Source organism: Corella eumyota, chromosome 4, assembly GCF_963082875.1.
Source record: "Corella eumyota chromosome 4, kaCorEumy4.1, whole genome shotgun sequence".
Classification (NCBI taxonomy): domain Eukaryota; kingdom Metazoa; phylum Chordata; class Ascidiacea; order Phlebobranchia; family Corellidae; genus Corella; species Corella eumyota.
In genome coordinates this window covers 14,767,372-14,792,281 of record NC_137493.1, presented here as the reverse complement: position 1 = coordinate 14,792,281, position 24,910 = coordinate 14,767,372, and the positions used below count along the sequence as shown (strand labels likewise).

The 24,910-nt window shown below is 30.3% G+C and overlaps 3 protein-coding genes across 4 annotated transcripts; 2 read left to right on the top strand and 1 right to left on the bottom strand.

Annotated features, from left to right (window-relative positions):
- The first annotated feature begins 664 nt into the window (after positions 1-664).
- On the top strand, positions 665-12,042 carry LOC145751145 (uncharacterized). Its single transcript, XM_082567236.1, has 23 exons — positions 665-782; positions 1,400-1,432; positions 1,597-1,754; positions 2,758-2,819; positions 3,413-3,515; positions 3,589-3,756; positions 4,064-4,197; positions 4,674-4,774; positions 4,952-5,002; positions 5,423-5,583; positions 6,776-6,837; positions 7,113-7,206; positions 7,662-7,820; positions 8,009-8,127; positions 8,392-8,465; positions 8,713-8,901; positions 9,396-9,504; positions 9,718-9,826; positions 9,908-10,158; positions 10,246-10,418; positions 10,834-10,945; positions 11,315-11,466; positions 11,552-12,042. The coding sequence occupies exons 1-23, from the start codon at positions 734-736 to the stop codon at positions 11,662-11,664; spliced, it is 2,736 nt and encodes a 911-aa protein (XP_082423362.1). The 5' UTR covers positions 665-733; the 3' UTR covers positions 11,665-12,042.
- A 148-nt stretch (positions 12,043-12,190) lies between these two features.
- LOC145751146 (uncharacterized) lies at positions 12,191-20,157 on the top strand. The gene is made up of 13 exons (XM_082567237.1): positions 12,191-12,414; positions 12,632-12,713; positions 13,405-13,588; positions 14,290-14,565; positions 14,981-15,082; positions 15,700-15,884; positions 15,958-16,049; positions 16,581-16,711; positions 16,919-17,215; positions 17,451-17,514; positions 18,126-18,268; positions 18,390-18,581; positions 19,317-20,157. The coding sequence occupies exons 1-13, from the start codon at positions 12,306-12,308 to the stop codon at positions 19,467-19,469; spliced, it is 2,010 nt and encodes a 669-aa protein (XP_082423363.1). The 5' UTR covers positions 12,191-12,305; the 3' UTR covers positions 19,470-20,157.
- On the bottom strand, positions 19,957-24,874 carry LOC145751147 (tRNA N6-adenosine threonylcarbamoyltransferase, mitochondrial-like). 2 transcript variants are annotated; one of them, XM_082567239.1, is made up of 15 exons: positions 24,821-24,874; positions 24,455-24,549; positions 24,112-24,245; positions 23,626-23,756; positions 23,109-23,180; positions 22,807-22,900; positions 22,488-22,712; positions 22,003-22,097; positions 21,753-21,886; positions 21,545-21,689; positions 21,313-21,413; positions 21,030-21,163; positions 20,388-20,518; positions 20,238-20,309; positions 19,957-20,125 (listed from the first exon to the last, which is right to left on the bottom strand). In XM_082567239.1, the coding sequence occupies exons 2-15, from the start codon at positions 24,468-24,470 to the stop codon at positions 20,029-20,031; spliced, it is 1,581 nt and encodes a 526-aa protein (XP_082423365.1). In that variant the 5' UTR covers positions 24,471-24,549; positions 24,821-24,874; the 3' UTR covers positions 19,957-20,028. The 2 variants fall into 2 exon arrangements, with proteins under 2 accessions (XP_082423365.1, XP_082423364.1); XM_082567238.1 differs by lacking the exon at positions 24,821-24,874 and having other exon boundaries at positions 24,455-24,634.
- Positions 24,875-24,910: the final 36 nt, after the last annotated feature.

The following is a 24,910-nucleotide window of genomic DNA, read 5'->3' as shown; positions in this document are numbered from 1 at the left end:
AGGATTTAACCTGGCGCCGAATTTAAGACTCTTATTATTAAAAAATTTATTAAAAATGATTTATACGAAAAAAAAGATTAAAGCCTTTGTTAAATAAATAATGGTTAAATTCTTGGAAACTCTATAGAAAAATTTAAAATCCCAAGTACCTTCGAAAATAGTCTTAATTTAATAAAATTTCAAGTGGACTTGATGAGATATTAAATCTATTTGATAATGCAGTAGAGTGGTTGCCCTAAAATACCTGATTTATAAACCCAAGAACTTTGCTCGCTTTTTTGCTTGAACGATTTCTAAAGATTTGTTTTTTTATAAGATATAAAAGAGATACGTGAAGGGGATTTTCGGTCAAAAAGTTGGAATTGCGAACTTTTTTCTTTTTTCTTATATAAATAAAACAAATTTTCCGGTAATTTTAAATTCATTAGAATCTGGCCCATCTTAATGTAAGGCTTAGTTTTTCCCTAACATTCCGTTAAGGTTAGGATTGGTGCTTAATTACTAATGTTGGGTATTTCCAATTTTAAAGCACAATAAAATAACGACTATTGAATTACTATGTCAGAAAAAAAAAACCAGTTAACAGCCTTAAAAAGCGAAAAAGGGACAGAAAAATTTTATTACAGAAAAATAACTTTGGTAAACAACTTTAAATTATTGAAATTTGTGGCTTTTTGTTAGTTTTTTTTTAAGATTGTTTAGTAAAGTTTTAATTTGAAATAACTTGCGTAAAATGGGAAGAATTGGAACTGCTGTTTTGTTAACAATTTTGTTAGCAACAGGTAAAAAATTATTCTAATTTTTTGGTTTTTTATATTTTTATTTTTAAGAAACGGTTTGTACTAATAAAATATAATAAAAAGAACCAATACTTTTAGGAACGTTGTAAAAATATATATTTTACATTTTGTTTTACAACAATAACTAATGTTTTTTTCGAGAATGTTTTCGATAATATTTTGAATATTTCAACTTAAAATATGGTGGTTGTTACGGTAAATTGCGGTTTCCAAAATATGTGTTTTGTAAATATCTAAATACCGTTAAAACCTATTAATCAGTCATTTTACCTTGGGTTTTAACCAAAGCAAAATCGTATTTTTCTTGGGAACTATCGCGCAAAATAAAAATTAGATAAAATTTTTTTTTAAGTTATTCGACCCAACAAAAAAATTCCCAATAAAATTTTATCGCTTGACTTGATTCGTCATTATTTAACATGTTAGCGTGAAAAATCTAAATGCCAAGCGCAAGCTATTCACTAAAGTTTACCCCTTTTATTATTACTCAAGCGAGATATCACAATAGTAGATAGTTTGTATTTTGGTGGGCTCAAAAAAATTCTAAAATACCAGATTTTACTTTTTCTTTGTTTTTAAACTTCGCCATATTTTTTTAGGTTCTTATACACAATCAACAAATGTAGACGCAGGTAATTATTAAAATTGCACAAAAAAATGTAAAGTTTTTTTAATTTATATTTATTTTACGTAAAATTATATTTCAACCCCAGCCTTACCCCTACACTTTACCCTTACCCCTACACTTTACCCTTAACCCTACCCTATACCTCACGTGCATTATTTTTGGGTTTAGAATTGCCCACAGTAGAAGCTGCTTTAGCAGCGATATTGGCTCAAGATGACGTGGTTACTGGCCAAGTGACTGACTTCTATAGATATAATTACGACGATAGTGATGCTCAGAACCGAATTGTTGATGGTGGTAACGATATGTACGACGGAGGAAATATGGTAAACACATTTTTTGTAATTTTTCATTTTTTATTTGTTGATCCAAATTATGTTGTGTATTGTTTTAAAACCGGTAACGTGGTGTAGTGGGTTCAATCCACGATAATCTCATGCTGTAGCGTCTTTAACTAAGGCGGTATAAACAGTATAAACTTCTGCTGAGTCAATTCTTAATCAGCAATTTAATTTTAACGCAATTATAATCTATAATATCCCAAACTGCTAAAGGCAACTCGAGACTGGGTCGGAGTAACTGATGTTACTCTATGTTCAGGTCATGCAGTCGACCTTTCCATTCGAAAATCGCACTATAAAAATATATTTGACCAGCTAAGTACCATCAATTCAAAAAGTGACATTAAAATATTATTGACATGTCAATTTTACCATCCTACCATCCTACTCATTGTCGTTACGGTAATAAATATTTACAATTCAAGTCTAAAAAAACAGTTCGCCTTACTCACATGGTAAACAAAGCGATCATTTTAAACTGGGTTAGGCCCAATTGTGATAACTATGTTTTTTATCCAAATGACACGACATTTAAGGTAATAAATGGCATTAACATCGTATTAAAGGTTGTCAAATTTACATCATGAAAATATATCTGTATTTAACGAAATTTAGTTATCCTATATATTAGATTAGGCATATATATACTGAATAGATTTTTAAACTGAGAGAATCCAACTTTATTCAATTTTGCAAAATTAAAGGGTTAGTCTACTTCAATCGTCACAAATCTAATTAAATTTTAAAATATAATAAACATATTAGCAAAATAAAATGCAAATAAATATTAACTTGTTGACTATTATTTTGTAGGTAATACATAATTCAATTTCCTTTTTTTGTCAGTCTTTTAAAAATAGGGCTTGGTGAAATTTTTTTCCTTAATTTAATATTAATTTTTTGATTAATTAAACACTCCTTACTAAACATTATTTAAAGTTCATAATTTTTGTTATTTATTTACCTTTACCCAATTTTGTTTTTACAGGTTTACTTCGGTACGAATGTAACAGACCGAATTCAAATAACATACAACGAACTTTACAACATGTAATACTATATCTTTGTATTTATAACTGCATGTAGTTATTGCTATAGTAAACCGACATATTACTTAAGAGAGTTAACCTTTGGCGCGTGGTTTAATATTTGGCACCATATTTAAAATGTGAAAAGAATAATGAACTACATTTTAAATTAAACTTTTTTTCGTATAATCTTTATATTCTTTGTGTTAAAAAGTCGAATGCGCGACCCAAACATATAGTAACATTGGTTACTCCGACTTAGTCTTAAGTTGCCTTTAGCAGTTTGGGATATTATAAAGATTATAATTGCCCGATAATTATGCTGCTGATTAAGTGCTGGCCCTGCAGGAGTTTATACCTTTATAGCGCCCTAATCAAGGGCGCTACAGCATGAGAGCAGTGGGGATTGAACCCTCGACCTTATGGTGGTGTAGCAAGTGATCTTACCACTACACCACGCTGTCGGTAAATGCTGAGATTGATTGGTTAAAATAGCGTAAAGCATGGTATTTTTGCAAGAAATTAAAAAAATATTTTTCTCCTGTATATTATTTAAAATGTTTTTCAAAATTTTAATTCACTAAAAATTTTAAAATTATTTTCGAAATGTTCTAGAACCAATGACGTCAGTTACGGATCACAATCTAGTTATCCTTTCGTTGCTTTGGCTCGTTTCGGCGATAACACCGATTCACCATTCACTAATTTTACTATTTATGTAAATATTTCAGTTTCGAGTTAAATATATATTAAAAATTAAAAAAAATAATAAAAAAATCTAATGCTTTCAGGTGGAATCGAACACAGGAGCTGACGGTGGCGGCGACGAGGAGATATTTAATGGTATATTTGTAGCTGGGAACTCGTCAGAATTTTTTGTGCAATACAGAGCATACCAGATTTATAATGCCGGAGATCCTTCTATATGTGAAGTTTTTTTCACTTTATCAAGTAACAGCGTAAGAAATTTTTTGTTATTTTTTAATTTTTAAATTTATTAAAATGAATTTTTAAAATTTTTTTTTAAATCATCAATTTAAAATTGTTGAATTAATTTTTATCAATTATTTGAAATGTTCAAATCGAAGGATTTTCACTAATTTAAATAAAATTAAATTAATATCAATTTTCAATATTTTTTTTAATTTAAAAATTTTAAGGTTTAAAAATTTATTTTAGCCAAAGGTCACTCATTTATATTAATCTAGCATTTTGTTTTAGCTGAATTTTTTTTAATTTTAATTTATAAATCAAGCCATTTATTAGGTATGGAATTCTTCACCAGTTACGTTGGAATTTTTCCAAGATAACCCAGGAACTGGATTCGTTGATAACCGAGCTGTGGTCTCTTCTATCAACGGACTTAGAAATGTTTTCTTAGGATACACTCTGCTATCAAGGTAGAGCTAAAATTAAAATATAAATTTGGTAACAAGGGCAGCGTGGTGAATTGGTGAGAAAACTTGCTACACCATCATGAGGTCTTGGGTTCAATCCCCACTGCTATCATGCTGTAACGCCTTTGAGTAAGGTGCTATAAACGGTATAAACTCCTGGTGAGCCAGAACTTAATCAGCAGCATCATTATCGGGCAATTATATTTATAATATCCCAAACTACCAAAGTCAACTCGACACTGGGTCGAAGTAACTGATGTTACTCTGTGTTTAAGTCACTTTTGACCTTTCCACATCAAGGATAAATTAATATATACAAAAATAAGTTTTATTATTTTAAGTCGAGAATTGAAACAGGGTAAATTATTAAAAAAATATGTTTTAAACATATTTAAAAAATTAAAAAAATGCATTAAAAAAAGAAAAATTGAAGAAAGTATTCCAAACATACTTTAAAAATAACTAAATAACTTGCATAGATTCGTAGACCGATCATCGAACACATTTATTAATGAAAGCGAAGTTAGAAATTCTGTGAACGAAATATTGAATATTATTGCTGGGCAAGAAAGTAGCATAAGTAAGTTTGACAAAAAAAAATAAAAAAATCGAAGTGTTATTACAAATCTAATAAATTGTTTTAATTCGTGTATTTTTTTATTTAATAAATCAATTTATTGATTTGTTTTTTATTATTTCAATAAAAAAAACTTTACATTTATTAAATCTTTTTTATTACAAAATTTACTATCTATAGTAACTACTACAGCTCCAATACCAATAACCACAACGCTACCTCCTCAAGAAAGTAAGTAAAATTTTTTCGAAATTTCACATTTAGTTAATCCAAACTTATAAAAAAACCTGTGTAATATTTAAATTTCATTTGATTAAACAAGTGTTCTCACTTAACTGCCCTCTGAACCGGGCCTTAAGGGCGAATAGTGTGGCCTTAACCCGGGCTCAAAGGCGAATAGTATGGCAATGGTGGGGCTTGAACCCAAAACCTTTCGGCGCGTAGTCCGCTGCCATGACCGCTTAACCACACTACCGGACTATGTTGTTGACCTTTGGATATTTTTTGGACGGCCCAATAAAGTACGCTACCTAGGGCCTTTAAATTAAACTAGGAGACGGGGACTTAATAAACAATTACTATGTCTAGGTTTTAAAAACAACCAACACAATTCTATCATCGTTTTTTTTATGTTTTTTCATTTTTTTTAAGATGCCACGAGAGTTCAAGACTTGTTAAATTCATTGCTTTTGAGATTGCCTGATATAAGGGATGCAGTGCCTAATTACTATAGCTATATTTATGATAGTAACACCATTCCACCATCAAACATTAGAGACGGGGGTAACGATATGTACGATACTGGAAATCAGGTATGCTGTAGTGTAATGTTAGTCATTTTAAAAAGTTTTAGTCTTTTGAACTATTAATGATATCAAACGGCTATGTTTTTTTATTTCGTTTTTATGCGATTTTGTTAAAAGTAAATAATAAATACGATATACAATTAATATTAAAACAATGCGACGAAAAAAATGACAAAATCAATTTAACGATTTAAAACATGACAAAAGTATTAATTTTTATTTAAAATTTTGTAGTATGGTATGGCATGGTCACCGAACCCACTTTAAATTAAATTAATAATAATTGCGATAATATGAAATACATTTTAAAGAATATACACCAAAAAAATAAATAAAAATGAAATAAAAAGGAGTGACGAAATAACAAAATAAAATTGTACGAAAAAAAAGAAAATTATGACATATTTATAATAGTAAAGCAATCCCTTTTCTGTCGATGCTTGTAGTTAAGTGTAAAAAATAATTAAAAAAAATAATAATTACATTTAATATAACCCAGTATGGCTGTAGTAGAAAAGCACGAACTGGTCACAATAATTTGCATGTGATAAAGGGACTAACCGAAATAAACCTACCTAACTTAAAAACGTCTCAGAATGGCCTTTCTTTTTGTTGAAAACATGTTATTGAATAAATCCATAAAAGTGATTAATTGACTGGTATGAACCAACTATATTTATAGATTGTTGATATTGTTTGGATATGGCTTCGACTTTTTTATTTATTTTGACGATGTTTTTGTTTATTTTGGCACTATTAAGTTGCGCAAAATGACGCAAGCATAAATGCTCCAATGCGTTTCAAGCGCTTTAAAAATCTTGACATTTGAAATCGAAATTTCAACAATGGGATTTCTCCATTTATGGGTTTGATAAATAAAAGCTTTATAGTTCGGGGTTTGGCCTAATCGTGTTGAATTACAAGAAAAATTCCGATAAAAACATTTTATATGTCATGTCTAAATTTAAAGTGTTTACCGACTTCTGTATTTCAAAAAAACTTTAAATTATGTTTTGTATAATACGTTCTATAAACAAGTAATATATTTTTTTAAATTTTGAACCTAAAATATTTTGTTTTAAACTTATTTTATTTGGGCTAAAAAAATCGTATAACGTTTTTACATTTAGTCGTGTTAATTTTTTTAGATATTTTTTTAATTGGTTTTTATTTATTTTTTTTATGTTCTTTTTTTTAGGTAAACATTTTAGTTGATGGAGTACAAGAAATCAATTTAGCAGTTTATGGTCAACTATACGAGTAAGTTTTTTCTATTTTTTTTACCGTAATAAAATGTAAAATACCAAAAATTACTAAAGTAAATATATGTTAAATTAAAAGAAAATAATTTAAAATTGAATTCTTCATTTTTTAATAATAAATTTTCATTTTTTTTCATATTTTTTTTTAAATTCATTTTTTATTTTCTACGGTAAAAGTTGATTTCATTCTTAATTAGAATCTTTATTTAAATCTTAACCTCATTTTGTGTAATTATTTTAACAAATTTACAATTTATAATTTTTATTTTTTAGTCAATCTGGATATCAGTTTGTGACGTCACAAACACAACCTTTTCAAGCTATATTACTTATAGGAAATCCAATTCCCAATAGTTATGGAATAAACGTAAGTGTTTGAGTTTAACAATTTAGTTTAGTTACGAAATCAAAAATTAGTAATACAAATTCGAATTGATAAAATTATTTAATAAATTAAATGGTTTACTAAAGTAATTTAAAATTTTAACACTAATATTTATAATAGTTACAAAAAGGAGAATTAGTAATACCAGTAAAAATAAATCAAAATTATTTGTAAAATTTAGTGTTCTGAAAACATGATCTAAATATATATAAAATTTTGTAAATTTTTTATAACTGTTCCAGTTTTTCTTATCTTTGGGTCGTTAGCTTATGTCATTTACAAAATGAGAAAAAATTATTTATAAAAATTAGTGATTCAATACAGTAATTTTTAAGTAATACCTGTTTAAATATATCAAAGTTTAGTGTTGTAAAAATTATCTGAACAGGATTGAAATTATGTAAACATTTTCAAAATTATTTATTTTTTATCCTTAGGTTGCTAGCAATACAGGAGCAGACGGCAATGGTAATATACGAACTTTTAGTGGTGCTCTTAACGGAACAACTTACGACTCTCGATATGAAGTTTTCCAAATCGCTGAGGCTGGAGACGTTACAATTTGTGAAGTTTATTATTACGTCACACAGCCAGGGGTAAGAATAAAAGAATACATGTTTTTATTATTTTTTTTAGCTTAATATGCCTTGACTGTTTTTAAATAACTTGACCTGAAAAAAATTTTTTAAATAACTTGACCTAAAAATAATAAAAATTGTTTTTTTGTATTTTTTTTATAATTTGAAGTTTTATTTTATAATATTAATTTTTTTTCGGATTTTAGGCAACCAATGTCTTTGATTTTACTGTTTCCTTTTCTGGAACAACAGGTAATACAAATAATGTTGTCACTGTCAATAATCCAGTAGATGGATCAATCTTGGGATACACTTTACTTTCAAGGTATATTTTTTACTTTTTTTAAATATAAATTTCAACCATTTTGTATTTTAAAATGCATCTTATTATTTTTTGGTAAGAAAAATATTAATTAAAGTACTTATTAAAAATAGAAATTAAGTTCTAATCAACTAATAAACTTTAAAAATACTAACCAAATATTAATCAAAAAATATTAATTAACATTGATTACCTTTAGCAAAACAAATTATTTTTTTATTAAATTCTCTAAAATTTATTTAATTTTTAATAAAAATTTATTTTAAGGTCAAATGATGAATTTGTATCTCAAGAAGATGTTGAAGCTGTTTTAAGAATCACGTTCGAAGCATTTGGCACTGGTAAAATACATGTTTACAGCTTCAATATATGTAATATAACATGAAACAACAATGTAATACCATTTTTATGGATAAAAACAAAAAAGCTTATAGTTTATTTAAATAAAGCAATTCTACTGAATTTAGGTTGTTGCTTTTGTTGTTGTTTAGTTGGCAATCTAAACACATGGAATAATATGGTTTCACTTTTAAATAGTTTTTAGTATTAGATTTTAGTTATTTTAGCACTTCTACTTTTTAATTTCAGGTAACACTTCCACTCCACAAACAACAACAGCAGAAACGACGACAGCACAATCAACAACAGCACGGCCAATAACAACCGCAGCATTTACAACAACTAGACCGACATCACCTAATGCAACAACACCTTTTACAACCGCTCAGCCGACAACAACTCCTCCTGTTACGCCAACTACACCACCATCCACAACAGGTTTGTTTTTCTTGTATTGCAACTTATAGTTAAGTAGTTTTTTGTGTTTGGATGCTACACTACGTGAGGTCGTTGGTTCCATCCTCACTGCTCTCATGCTTTAGCACCCTTAAGTAAAGGCGCTATAAACAGTATGAACTCCTGCTGAGCCAATACTTAATCAGCAGCATAATTATCGGGGAATTATAATGTATAATATTCTAAAGCAACTCGAGACTGTCACTAATTAACCAGTTAACAGTAACATTAGTTAACTGGGTCGGGGTAACAAATGTTACTCAATGTTTAGGTCGTGCATTCGATCTTTCCAAATTAAGGGATAAATTATGTAAAAGAATTAATTTAAAGAATGACTTATTGACGTTTGAACTGTGAATATTGTTTCAAATGTTTTTAGACAGTTGTTTTTTAAAACTCCCTTTTTTTTATTTTTTACCAAAATGTTTTATATGGAAGAAAATTTGTGTTTAAACAAAATATTTAAATATTTTTAGATGTTCACTTTTTGCCATCATGTACCTTGAGACAAGCAATTCAAAGAGTTTGGTCATGCGAAAGTAGGTTCGCCTCGCAAGTACCATACACCGACCCTGGCACGTGCAGGTATAACTAAATTAAATAAGAAATAATTTTAACCTCAAAGAAACAACTTTTAATTCTTATTTGTATATTGTAGTAACTTACTTTTTCACGAACAAAAACGCCAAATAATCGTAACAGTATTTCAATTACATACTAAGGTTATTGAATTAATTGTGGCTAAGTCTAGCCAACCTACAGAAACTTTAAAACAGTTCATAAAGATTCTTTATTTAGATCTAACTTGAACGGGGCGATTCTATGCGCGGCCAATAAAATAAATGAATGCTTGCAAGGAGTTGGACCCAATGTGTTTTACCAATACAATATTCCGTTTGACATATCAGTAAGTTCATATAAAATTAATTTAATTAAATACATTTTTTTGTTACAAAATATTTTTTAAAAATAATCTATTATGTTACAGTCTGTAGTTACGACGCTAAGGCAGCTAACTGTGTCATCACAGTGCTATGGCAACGATGCCCTCACGTCGTTCTGTTCGTTTGGGTTATTTTCTGGCCCAGTACCCATTAATAACCCTTCATTTACCTCACCTCCCATTTTCGGTTTATTAAATGGGATTTGTAGTTCTTACGTTGTATCAAGATTAAATCAAAAGATTATTGATTTTTATTTTGAGTACGCTGGCGCTCAAACTAAGGGAGAAATTTGCTTGTGAGTCATTTAAAACTGGAAACTTTTTATATAACATTGATATTTATTATATAAGTCTTTCTTAAAAGATTAATTTTGTTGTTATAGGGCATTTAGAAGCTTTAGAGATTCGGTGATACCAATCTTAAGAAACGAATGTAATCTTTATTCTCTTTACAACACTCTTAATGTCTATCATTCTGGTTTGTACGAATACATTTCACAAGCGGCTGTTGTTGTTTTGGATACAGCACAAACATTGGAAACATCTGCTTGTCCACGTAACTATTATTTTTTTGTTTAAAGGTTGTAATTGTGCAATAATAAAAGGGAAATTTTTTTAATTATTAAAAAAATCCGGCAACGTGGTGTAGTGGTAAGAACACTTGCTACATCACTAGGAGGTCGTGTTTCAATCCCAACTGCTCTCATGCTGTAGCGCCCTTGAGTAAGGCGCCATAAACGGTATAAACTCCTGCTAAGCTAGCACTTAACCAGCAGTATAATTATCGGGAAATTATAGTTTATATAATATCCTAAACTGCTACAGGCAACTCCAGACTGGGTCGGAGTAACTAAAGTTACTCTACGTTTAGGTCGAGGATAAAGATATATACAAAAAAATAGTTGTTTTTAATTTATCCAAACAAACAGAACTGTTATTCAAATAAAAGCAATTAATTTTTGCTTTTATAGGTGCGCCAACACAAAATAATAAAACTGAAACCACACTTGCTTGGCTTAAAAGCTACGTTCGTTGGAGGTCTTACGATTTACCTAAATGGCAAACGGCATTTACAAGATATTTGTAAGTTTTATGTAATATGAAAAAATATTGGCTTTTAGTGTAATTTGAATTTGATGTAATGTTTAGGTTAGTGTGTTTTTTGCAATATACAAATAAGACTACTAAATACTTAATCTGACTTATAGCCTTTTTAATTGTTCTGCTATTATTTCATTATGGCTATTTATAAACATAAGCATGAACTGAGAATCAGCACCTTCTAAAGAAGAATTAAATCACTTTATTTATGGTCCAAAAGTGAACAGTTATTATAGTCAACAAGCAAAAAATATTCAATTTAACAGGCAACTTTTGGCACGATATAATTAAAAAATAAAAAAAGGCATTTAACTTACAATAAACTAAAATTTTTTATTTAAATTTCTGCAGACAATCTCTTAATAATGAAAACGTCGTTGTACCCGATATCCCAGAATGTTTGGACCTGACTAGAATAAGATGCAGGAACATTGATCAGTTTGCTTGTAGCACTGACGTGTACGGATGTGTATTCTGTCAATGTTTGGACACCCGATATATAAGTAGGAATATACATATACATAATATTCTTAATTATATATCCACAATTTTCAAATTTAAAACTTGTATTTAATTATTTAATTTTAGGCCTTTCTGCTGATTTGTTCAAGTTTTGGCGCCAGGATTATTACAACTGGCAAGAATTTCTTATCAGATGGGGAGAAGTATTTGATGCTTACGAGAATTCAGATGATTATTAAAAAAAATAACGTTTTTGTATATATTCTAGTAGGCCGATCTGTTTATATACATATAGGATAATGTTTTTATAGTGGTATTTTTAGCTGATGAAATTAATTATAAATTAATCAAGGCTGCAAATTCCGTATCGCGCTGCCTTTGCTTTTTTACTTTTTTAGTGGTTTTTACTTCAAACTCATTCATTTTTTAAAGTTAGAAAACTGTGTTAATATGCAAGTATCAAAAGAACATAACAGTATCATCCTTCAAGTATTTAACTCAAGTTTTATTTGATAAAAACTGTAAATATTGTATTGAACTACATGTGGGCCTATTTAAAAAAATGTTTTTATTTAGTAATTCAATTTTCTGTACTACGAAGTTTTTCTTTTTGTCAAATTATAATCGTAGCGCTTAGTAGAAAATATACTCAAGTAGGTATTAACTGTTTGCACAAGTTTCAAAGTTTTAGGTAGAAACAAAATTAATTTATTTACCCGAGTTTTCACACGAAAACACAGGGGCTTCCCCCCTTGACCCGGAAATCGAGTTTAGGCTAAAGTCCAAAAATTTTTTTAAAGTTCAAAAAAATTAAGTTTTTAAAATTTTATGAACTCAAAAATTCATAAACTTTAGTCGTATTTTATTTAATATCTTTGCCATGCTTTCTGTTGGTAAAGCACTATGTTCGACAGCATTAAAACACAGACCACGAAATTTGTTTTTGTTTTCAAGGGTTTTAGCAAAACCAGTTGAAGATTTGCGAAATTGTAAGTTTGTTTTTACATAAGTCTGTAAGTTAACTTTTGCCCTTAAACAAAAAACTGTTTTTAAATAGGTATACATTATTTCTGGGATAAATTAAAGTGTTCATTTAGTAAAAATAGAATTAGTCTTTTACTAAATTTTCTATTTTATTTGATAAATACGTATTTTTGTTTACGAAATTTGGGGAGTAAAAGTGAATTAAAATTTATTAACTTTTAGGTAAAGTTGTTCTTAAACATGAATTTTCAACAACAAGTTTTCAAAGTTCAATATCAAACACAATGTCCCCAGCTGAAATCAGGTAAAAACTGGACTTTTTCAAAAAACCTTTTTTAGAATTTTAAAACTCAACCCAGTGACAACAAAGTGCTGGACAAACCAACCTAAACTGGCGGTGAAGTGGTCAGAACACTTGGCTACACTACACGAAGTTGTGTTTTTTTTTGTATATATCCTTATCGTTGATGTGGAAAAGTCGAATGCGCGACTTAAACATAGAGTAACATCAGTTACTCCGACACATTCTCAAGTTGCCTGTGGCAGTTTGGGATATTGTAGATTTATAATTGCCCTACAATTATTCTGCTGATTAAGTGCTGGCTAAGCAAGAGTTTGTACCGTTTATAGCGCCTTACTTAAAGGCGCTACAGCATAAGAGCAGTGGGGATTGAACCCACAACCTCATGTGTGGTGTAGCAAGTATTCTTACCACTACACCATGCTGCCGGTCAACCCCACTTTGATCCCTACTGCTTTTATGCTGTAGCTTCCTTGAGAAATGCGCTATAAATGGTATGAACTCCTGCTGAGCCAACACCTAATCAGCAGCTTTTTTTTAATAAACCAAACAAATTAAAATAAATTGGTATTTATTGGGTTGATTTGTCTTTTTGTTGAATTGATCGCTTGCCAGTCAAAATCTTGCCTTAAGCCTAACAAGAAAAACCCTATTTGTTATTTAAAAAATATGGACCGTTTAGTTTTATTTTTAGAAACTCTTGGGGGTCATCACAACTTGACGTTGATGCAATGGCAAACCTACTGGACCACGACAACCATGACATGAGGAAAAAATTCCGATTGTTCGTGAGCGATCCAATTATGACACCACAATATAATATTCCATTGCGGGAAGAGAGAGATGTAGCTTTAAAAAGATTGCAAAGAATTTGCGATGTAAGAAAATTTAATTTTGAAGGGTTTTAAATATTGGTATAGGTTATGCTACAATACTTATATTATTATGTATATATTTAATAACAATTGAGTTTTACATCTATTAAATGGCAAAGTTTGGATTTTGTTTATAGATTTCATGTTTTAAAGTCCACTAGAAACCTAAGATTTTTTTCCTTGTTTTGATGTTTTTAGTATAATTCCCACTGCTTGTGTTTTCTAATTACCTTAAATAGTGTACCAAGTACACACTTTTTATTGGGTTTAAAATTTTGAATTCAAATCTAAGTTGGGGTTATTAGACCGGCAGCGTGGTGTAGTGGTAAGAACACTTGCTACACCACATGAGGTCGTTGGTTCAATCCCCACTACTCTTTTGCTGTAGCGCCTTCGAGTAAGGCGATGTAAACAGTATAAACTCCTGCTTAGCCAGCACTTAATCAGCAGCATAATTATCGGGCAATTATAATCTACAATATCTCAAACTGCCACAGGCAACTCGAGACTGGGTCAGGTAACAGTTGTTACTCTATGTTTAGGTCACACATTCGACCATTCCACATTGACAATAAAGATATAAACAAAAAAAAAAAATTTACTGCCATCATTAAAAAGTGTTAAAATAAATTGTAAAATGTTTTTTTACATAAAAAAAGTTTTACAAATAAAAAAACAACCTATGTATTTATTTTTTTTAACAGAATGGATTCATCTCTGTTCTTGATTTCCGAAACAACCCTCACAAAATATTCGCAGCCCATGAACTTGCAGCCGTCATCGATCCAGCAATGGCCGTAAAAATGACGGTGCAGTTTAATTTGTTCGGCGGAACCGTACTTAAGCTCGGTACCGAAAGGCACCACGAGGTTCTTCTCGATGGAATTGATAATTTAAACGACGTTGGATGCTTTGGGTTGACAGAGTTAGGGTATGGAAATAATGCAGTGGAGATGGAGACCACTGCTGTATATGATAAGGTATAAAAAGCAACAATTAGTGAAAAAGTCAATTTCTTTGCAAAATGTTGGTATAAAGATTTTTTGTCTAAATAAAGTTTTTTTTTAAATATTTATTTTTGAACCTAACTAGTTATCACTAGACAAAAGTCTACCCTATGGTTAGAATTTCATTTGTTGCAATGCGGTCACAATATTCAGCTTAAATTGGCACGCCATAATTTACCCTCACACTACAAACAGCAGTTTTGTTTATTTTGTAGGCCTATAGATTGAACATATATTTACATCAACTACTAAGTTCCATTATATATAATTGTATAAAACTGTAGTTCATAATTGTTACACTTTACAAAAAAGTTAGATATAATACCTTCAAAATAATATTTTTATTAGCAATTTTAGAACCCCTTTTTTATTTAAAATTTTGTTTTAGAAAACTGAGGAATTTATTATCAACACTCCGACCACGTTGGCTCAAAAATATTGGATAACAAATGGAGCTGTTCATGCTAAACATATTGTTGTCTTTGCCCAGGTATTATAAAACATAAAATTTTGTTTAACATACAGTTTTTTTTTGTATATATCTTTATCCTCGATGTGGGAAAGTCGAATGTGCGACTTAAACATAGAGTAACATAAGTTACTCCGATCCAGTCTCGAGTTGCCTGTGGCAGTTTGGGATATTATAGAGACTACAATTGCCCAGTAATTATGCTGCTGATCAAGCGCTGGCTCAGCAGGAGTTTATACTGTTTATAGCGCCTTACTCAAGGGCGCTACAGCATGAGATCAGTGGGGATTGATCTCATGCTGTAGTGCTGTAGTTTTATATCAAATAAGAATTTATTGTACCTGCAGCATAAGATAGTGTTAATCAATTACACATGAAGTCCTGGGTTCAATCCCACTGTTTTGATATCTTAACTCTCTTAATTAAGGCACTTTTTTGGATATATCTTTATCCTCGATGTGGAAAGGTTAATTGCGCGACCTAAACATGGAGTAACATCAGTTACTCCGACCCAATCTCAAGTTGCCCGTGGCAGTTTGGGATATTATTGAATTTAATTGCCCGATAATTATGCTGCATTTTAACGCCTGGTATAGTCTACAAATTTTTATTTTATAAAAAAATTAACAACATTTTAGCTTTCCATTGATGACAAACATCATGGAATTCATGGATTTTTGGTCCCGATTCGGGACAACGACCTTCAAGTAAAAGACAATGTCCGCGTAGAAGATATGGGACACAAGATGGGGCTAAATGGTGTCGATAATGCAAAACTTTTCTTCGATAACGTCCGAGTTCCACGAGAAAATCTTTTAAACAGGTTCGAAAAAGTTTCTTTTTTATTTAATTTTTTTATGGTATAAAAGTCTAGCATTTTAAATTAAAATTTTTAGATATTCTGAAGTTGAGGCAGATGGAAGCTTTAAGTCAAGTATTAAATCTGAAAGAGCAAGATTTTTAACCGTTGCTGACCAACTTCTATCAGGTATTATTATTTTTATCTAAATTCCCTTTGCTAGTTATGGATATTTTTTTATATCTAATTTTATCGTCCTACAAGAAAATTTCAATTGTTTTTGTTGCCAAAATTTTGTAACTTGTATGGTCTTACTTAAGAGCATTACAATGTGGTAGCAGTGGTTCTTAAACCAAAGACTGCCCTTAGAGAATAACCCTAATAGTTGTTTTGTATTGTTATTCAATAGTGTTATTTACAGCAGTGTGGTGTAGTGGTAAGAACACCTGCTACACCACATGAGGTCATGGATTCAATTCCCAATGCTCTCATGCTGTAGCGCCCTTGAGTAAGACGCTATAAACAGTATGAACTCCTGCTGAGCCAATTATAATCTATAATATACCAAACTACCACAGGCAACTCAAGACTGGGTCGGGGTAACAGATGTTACTATATATTTAGGTTGCACATTCAACCTTTCCACATTGGACATTTAGAAATTTTAGACATGTAAATTTACCTGAGATTCAAATGAATTAAATAAGTTTATTTTCTAAGGTCGAATCTGCATAGCATCGATGTGTATGGGGGGAGCTAAGGCTAGTCTGACAGCTGCATTCCGATATGCAGCCACCAGACTGACAGTCGGACCAAGAGGAAAGTCGGACATGGCCATACTCTCATATCAGGTAATAAAAGATTGTTGTTATTTTTTATGTTTAAATCTGTTGGCATGGTAAATATGTTATAAAATGAAAGCTGCTACCCCTAGGATCTTTTGTTTGATTCCTACTGGTGGCACATACTTTAGTAATCTAAATTTCAAAATATTTTAAAGACATGGCGTTTAGTTTATCAATTTAAAAAAAATTAAGTTTTTATTCAAATTTTTTTAGCTTCAACAACGTGCATTGCTTCCTCTACTAGCTCGAACATTCGCCCTTAACTTTGCTCTGGACTACGTCAAAGATCGCTGGGCGTTCCAACCACAAGATGGCAGCGAGCATGCCGATGTGGTAAGTCTTTGTTGCGTCATAAAGCCTCTCGTGTCATGGAACTTACAGGAGGTGGCCACGACCACCAGAGAGCGCTGTGGAGGGCAAGGATATTTGTCATGCAACAGATTTGGAACTTTTATTGGTTTAGCACACGCTGCTATGACAGCGGAAGGAGATAACAGTGTTTTAATGCAGGTTTGTTCTTGTTTTGTTTAAAATAACCTTGTTTATAATATATAAATTCAATACTTGTTTTGTTAAGTTAAAAAGCAGTTTAAATGCTGTTATTTTCGGTTTATTTATGTGAAGTTTTTGGTTAAAAGAGTCATTTTTATGGTATAATCTAGGTTTTTCTTGAAGATGTCTTTAATTTTTTATTACGTTTATTGAAAGTTAATTTTGTGTAATTAAAAATATGATTTTATTTTAGAAAGTGGCCAAGGAAAGACTTGCTGTATTTAAACCCCACCAACTAAACAAGCCAGATAATGCAGGTACATTATAAACTCAACACAAAAAATTCTTGATGTGGGAAGGTTGACTTCACAGCCTAAACATAAAGTAACGTTTGTTACCCTAACCCAGTCTTAAGTTGCTTTCGGTAGTTAATTTGTGATTTTATAGACTATTGGATCAGCATGATTTCGTATCACATATGTAGCCTTACTCAAGGGTGCTACAGCATGAAACCAGTAGGGATCAAACCGGCAGCGTGGTGTAGTGGTAAGAACACTTGCTACACCACCATGAGGTCGTGGGTTCAATCCCCACTGATCTTATGCTGTAGCGCCCTTAAGTAAGGTGCTATAAACGGTATGAACACGCACTTAATCAGCAGTATAATTATCGGGCAATTATAATCTATAATATCCCAAACTGCCAAAGGCAACTCAAGACTGGGTCAGAGTAACTAATGTTACTCTATGTTTAAGTCGCGCATTCGACTTTCCCACATTGAGGATAAAGATATATACAAAAAAAAACCAAGACTTCATGTAGTGAAGCCAAGTGTTTTGACCACCGCACAGACTAGACTTATTTTTTGTAAAGTTGGTTTTCTTACATCAAGTATAAATTAAATTATAAATTTAATACTATTTTTTAGAGCTTGACAACATCGATTTCTTGCATTACCTTCTTCAATTTAAAGAAAACGAGAAATTCAAGGAATTGGGAGCAAAGTTAATGAAGGCAGGAAAAAGTGGATTATTTGAGAGTTGGATGTTACAAGAAAGTGATCTAGTTCAGGTAAACACTTCATTTAAAGTTTCATTTATCCCCATCTACTCTTGGTAAGCACTTTTCGATTTTTAGGGCTACATTTTTACCCAACTTTTCAATTTTTTTAAAAAATTTTTTTTTATTTCAGAGCGCGGCAAAATCCTTTGGAGAAAGATTAGTAAGCGAACAATTGATCCACGTTCTAACCTCCGAAGATACTCCAGATTCTATTAAACCAGTTTTACAAATTATCCAGAAATTATACTTGGTGGAATTAATACAGAAAGATTTGGGTTGGTTCATCTCCGAAGAACTTGTATCTCCTAAGCAGGGAAGAAAGGTGAATTTAAATTATAACTTTATTAGCAATAACAACTATGTCAGTATATTATTAGTAAATAGTGTTTTTAAAGGTTATTTTTTGTTGTATACTTTGTATACTTTTTAAAGGTTTTTTTTTTGTATAAATCTTTATCCTCAATGTGGGAAGGTCGAATGCGCGACTTAAACATAGAGTAACATTTTGTGTCCCCAACCCAGTTTTAAGTTGCCTCTGGTAGTTTGGAATATTATATAGATTATAATTGCCCATTGATTACGCTGCTGATTAAGTGCTAGCTCAGCTGAATTCATACCGTTTACAGCACCTTACTCAAGAGCGCTACAGCATGAGACCAGTGGGACTTGGTTAGAGCAGTAAAGTTTGGGTGTTTCTAAAACAAATGGCTGTTATATGAAAAGTCCCGGGTTTGATCCCCACTTCTTTCATGTTATAGCACCCTTTAGAAATGTGCTGTAAAAATATCACATTCTACATACCCAATACCAAACATCAATATGACTAATACTGGCAAGTGGCAACCCCCACTGCCCTTATGCTATAGCGCCCTTAAGTAAGGCGTTATAAACGGTAAGAACTTCTGCTAAGTCAGCACTTAATCAGTAGTTTAATTAACAGTCTTGGACTGCCACAGGCAACTCGAGATGTAGTCGGAGTAACTGATGTTAGTCGCGCATTCGACTTTCCCACATCGAGGATAAATATACATAAAAAAATATTTATTTTTTAATTCAGATTAACAGCATAGCAGCGGGATTATGTGACCAATTAGCCCCATACAGTCTTCAACTTTGTGACTCCTTTAAACTTACCGACGAGATGTTGTCGGCCCCGATTGGTCGAGATTGGGTTGATTACAATGTAGGGGATAACCAGGGTGAAGTTTAAGGGGTATCAAGGGGTTTTCCCATATTTTTTTCTAATTTAAAGGTTCATAGAAATTACATTTTTTTGTTCAGCCGGCTGCATGCATCAGTTAATTAAATATAGCAATAAAGTTCTAAATCCTAAATTACTAGTTTTAGTATTTATTAGTGTTCAATGTTAAATTAAAAGTAAAACTGGGGCCTCAACAACAAATGTAAACTAGTTAGTTGTCCGCCTTAATGACGTTAACTATAATAAAATGGTCATAAGAAATAGTTGACCATATTGCCATTAACAAACAACGGCTTTTTTCGAAGGCCTTTAGTATAAAATTAACATACAATATCCACCGAGCTTTATTATACAAAATCTGAAAATATTTTTTATTATTCTGAAAGGAATTGTCAACATAAAATTTATTCTTAATTTTGCAAGTTTTTATGTTAGAGTATTTTGTAACAGATAAAGTTTACTTGACGTTTAAATCTTTTTTAATAATTTAAGGTAGCTGTATATTTATTAAAATGTTGGTTTCTAATTTTCAATTTCAAAATATTCAAAATTATTTTTTTTATGCAATTTATTTTTGTTTTATTTTGTTACATTTATAATCTTTGGTGTTCACATAAATATGATTTTGTATAACTTCAGAGCTAATATCTTCGCCCAGAGGAGACCTTAAAAAAAACAAAAATTACTAATAAAAGATTAATTTATTATTAAAATATTTTTCTATTTATTTAACTTGTTGCTAGAAATATTTTGTCGATATCAAAAAAAAAAAAATACTTGTGTTTGAAAGTTTCGGATTGAGGGTTTTTTGAAATTCCTTTTCCAGCTAATAAATATTCCATCCCAGCCCTTAGAATTAAATTTTATTTGCCATAAATATATTTAACTTTATACTAAAGTTCGTTATTTTATTAACAATTTTTTTACCATGCTATCATAACTCCATTGTCAGTACACAAACTGATTGGAGGTCTTAACAATGAGGTATTTGTTACATCACAGAGGTTTGTTAGTGAAGAATATAATTTATTATTACAAGCCACACCACCAGAAACCAACTAAAAAGCAAAAAAAAAATTTTATAACTAAAATGTGTTGTATTAGCCTAAAAAAAGGTCAAGGGGTCCTAGGTTCGAATCCAACTGCTTCCATGCTGTAGATATTTAAAGTTAGCAATTTATTTGTTCTGTACATCAACAGAAAATATCATAGAGGTCAGTAATACCGGCAGCGTGGTGGTCAGAACACTTCCTACACTACATGAGGTCTTGGGTGCGATCCCCAGGAATCTCATGCTGTTGCGCCCTTGAGTAAGGCCTTATATACAAACTCCTGCTGAGCCAGCACTTAATCAGCAGCATAATTATCGGACAATTATAATCTATATAATATCCCAAACTGCAACAGGCAACTCGAGACTGGGTCGGGGTAACTGCTGTTATTCTATATATAAGTCGTACAATCGACCTTTCCACATCAAGGATAAAGATATATACCAAAAAATATTCTAACTTGATATAAGTCATTGTAAGACCAAGTTACAAGTTTTAAGAAATTTGTGCAATTTACCAGAGTAGGATTATTTGTGTGTAAAAGATTATTTTGCTGGCAGAAGAGAATTCCTCTATAAACTTTCTTTACAATGTGGTTTACTATTACTTCTTGGAAACTAGCTGCTATGTCAGCATTATTATATGTATTACCTACAAAAAATTATAAACTATTATCAATTTTACAAAAAATATAAATATAGTTTCAAATAGTTCTGTTTAATATTAAAATTCCTTTTTTTTAAATAATAATTTCATATTAATATATAAACTTAATTTAAAAAAACTGAATTTTTTTTTACTTTTAATATGTTGTAAAACTTGAGTTTCCAAACCGCTGAAACTAAAATCACAAGAACGTTGTTTTTCATTTGATAAAGGTTCGGTTAGCGGAACATTCATCCTAAAAATAATCAACAAATAATAAATTATTTAATCAATTAAAAAAAGAATTAATTTTTAGTTTTAATGTAGAATAATTAGGCTACATAACGAATGGAAAAAAATTTAATAAAATGGAAAAGCATTTTTTACTTGTTTCCGTTTGCCGCTAATTTTTCGATGTCTTTGCCGTTAAAAATTCTTCTAGACTGTTTGTCCTCAATAATTTCTCTTGCAATTCTGTCAAACACTGCCCCCGGTGGTTTGTCCAACGTTTGTCCAAGAATTTTATAATTACCTAAGGTTTTGCAAACGGATTGAAAAAAAATTGTAAAAAAAGAAACTTTTTTTTAATTTTTACCTAACTTTGTTGCCAAACATAAAAAACAATTTCCACCAGTAACTAATAAACTAAGAAAAGGAAAATATAATTCTTCAATCAATCGAATTGTGAGTAAGTGTGCTTCCAAGTGATGAACAGGAATAAAAGGAAGACTATAAAAAATACATTTAAAATAATATTTAAGCATTTGTATGTTAAACAAAATTTGTCTTGAAATACTATCTGCAAATTAATTTTTTTTAGTAGTGATATTCCATATACTTCTTACTTGTGTAATTGAACTAGTTGTTTAGTGAAATCTAAACCTTCTTTTAATGCAAATGGTAATCCTGGTTTGACTGCTGTTGCTACAGCGTCTAAATCCTTTAACATATTAAATATTAATTAAATAAGCCGGCAGCGTGGTGTAGTGGTAAGAACACTTGCTACACCACATAAGGTCGTGGGTTCAATCCCCACTGCTCTTATGCTGTAGCACCCTTGAGTAAGGCACTATAAACTGTATAAATTTCTGCTAAGCTAACACTTAATCAGCAGCTTAATTTTCAAGCAATTATAAACTATAATATTCGAAATGCCAGTGGTAAGTAAATTAACACCGGGTCATGGTAACAGATGTTATGCTTAGGCCGTTAAGTCAACCTTTCCACATTGAGGATAAATATATGTAAGGAAAAATAACAAATTTTATCAGCTTTAATTTGTATTATTATTTCGATGAAATAAATAATAAAGAGGATAATTTTTTTTTACCTTGAAATTTACACCTGCTTTTTCCATAGCTTCGTTAACCATAATCGGCAAATATTTACGATGTAATAATTGTACATTCGGTTGATCGATTACATGCTCACTCATGCATGAATGTGAGGATAAAGCTTGACCCCTAATTTGTTTTTTGCTATCGACAACAGCGACCCCGGTTTCATCAAAAGTTGTTTCAATTCCAAGAATTAATTTTGTTGAATAATTTCGACGCTAAATTTTTTTTTTTTTTTTTTAGAATTTTTTTTTAAATTCCAATTTTTAATAAATCAAAACTTTAAAAAAAAATTTTAACCAATTTTTTTACCTGAATGAATGTGTTTCTGAGCGGCCTCTTTATTTTTGAAACTTTTATATTTGCCTCTAATACACTTTTACCAATATATTCACCCAATAAAGATCTAAAAATAATTACGAAAAAACATAAATTAAACCCTTAAATATTTAAATAAAAATTTTTTCGACAAATTTTATTCAAAACTAAAAAAAGGACAAATGCAATTATTTATTTCCAATGATTATTACAACAATTGCTAAACATATTGTTAAGCATAAAAATATGAGGAAATAAATGTAGTAAAATAATAATTTTAATTAATTTATAATTACTTGGGCTTGTATTTTTCAAGTTGAACATTTTTTGAGATTCCCTTTTTTTGTAACAAGTATTCCATACCAGCCCTTAAAATATGAACAAAATTTTAATATGTATATAAATTCGGTCTTTGTAGTGGTCAGAACACTTTACTTTACCTAATAAGGTCCTGGGTTTAATCCCCACTACTCTCAAGCTGTATCGCCCTTAAGTAAGGCGCTGTAAATGGTATAAATTCCTGCTGAGCCAGCACTTAATAAGCAGGTTCATTATCTGCAACTGCCAAAGGCAACCCAAGACTGGGTCAGGGTTACTGATGTTACTCTATGTTTAAGTCATGAAGTTGACCTTTTCACATCAAGGATAAACAAACATAAAAAATATTAAAAATGTATTTTCTTGTCTTTGACGATATCACAGTAAAACTAGGTTAGTGTATTAAGGATTATTCTTTAATTATAATATAAACCACAATAAAAATTTATTGAAAAAATGTTAAACATTTTTATTTATTTTTGCAAAATTACTTACCAAGCTATCATAACTCCATTGTCAGTACACAAATCAATTGGAGGTCTTAACAATGAGGTATTTGTTACATCACAGAGGTTTGTTAGTGAAGTATATAATTCATTATTACAAGCCACACCACCAGAAACCACCTAAAAAAAATAAACAAATAATTTAAACCATAGTTTTACATCTTTTAATAACATTGCATCATTTAAAAAAAATACCAATAAAATCTTTTTTTTATTTTTGTTTTGGTTTTTCGCGCATTGATAAAAGTGAAAAAAAAATACTATATACAATTAATATTACAACAATGCGACGGAAAAAAATAACAAAATTAATTTAATGATTTAAAACATGCCAAAATTAATAATGTTTACACAAAGATTTTATAGTATATTATGGCATGTTCACCAAACCCAGAATCTTATTTAATATAAAACAATTTTGAGTAATTTTAAACTAATATTTTATTAAAATTCATTTAAAAATTGTAAATCTTGCCAATGTTGGGGTTTTTGAGTTTAGTAAGTTATTTTGTTGACAATAAACAATGGCTCGGTGGGTTCTGTTGATAATATGTGCAATCATTACATCTTGAGAACTTGCAGCAATGTCTTCTTTTTTGTATTTGCCCTCTAAAAATTATTTAGTATATTATATAAGCTATTTGGTTTCACCACATACGGTCTTGGGTTTGATTCCCATAAAGGGAGGTTTTACACAATTTTAGTTTATAAGAAATTTTTAAAATAGATATAAAAAAGTTGGCATTTTGCAATTTAATGAAAAATTATATGACTTAATTTAAAAAAAGTGGTTGCTATTATTTGAAAAAAGTACTTACCGTCTATTAATTGCATAACTCTTGATTGTAAACCACTAAACGAAAATTCGCAAGAATGTTCTGTACTTAAAGGTCTATTTAACTTGACTTTTGATCTAAAATTAAATATTTTAAAACTCATAATTTTACTAAAAAATATATATTATTTAAAAAAAAAGTTCAATGATATAGTGGTTAGAAAATTTTGCTTTTCTATATAAGGTTCTGGGTTTGATTCCCAATGCTTTCATGTTGTAGTGTCCTTGAAAAAAGAACTGGGTGTTGTTCACCACAAATATTACTGAATGTTAAGGCTCTATGGTTTGCTGTTAAAAAATTAATTATAAAAACAAAGGAAACAAAGGCAACAATAATAAAAATAAATACCATCAATAAAAAGATCAAAACATTTAAAATTACAAGTCAATAGCCCAACATACGGTCAGAATTTTAATTGTCTTAATATGGTCGCAACCC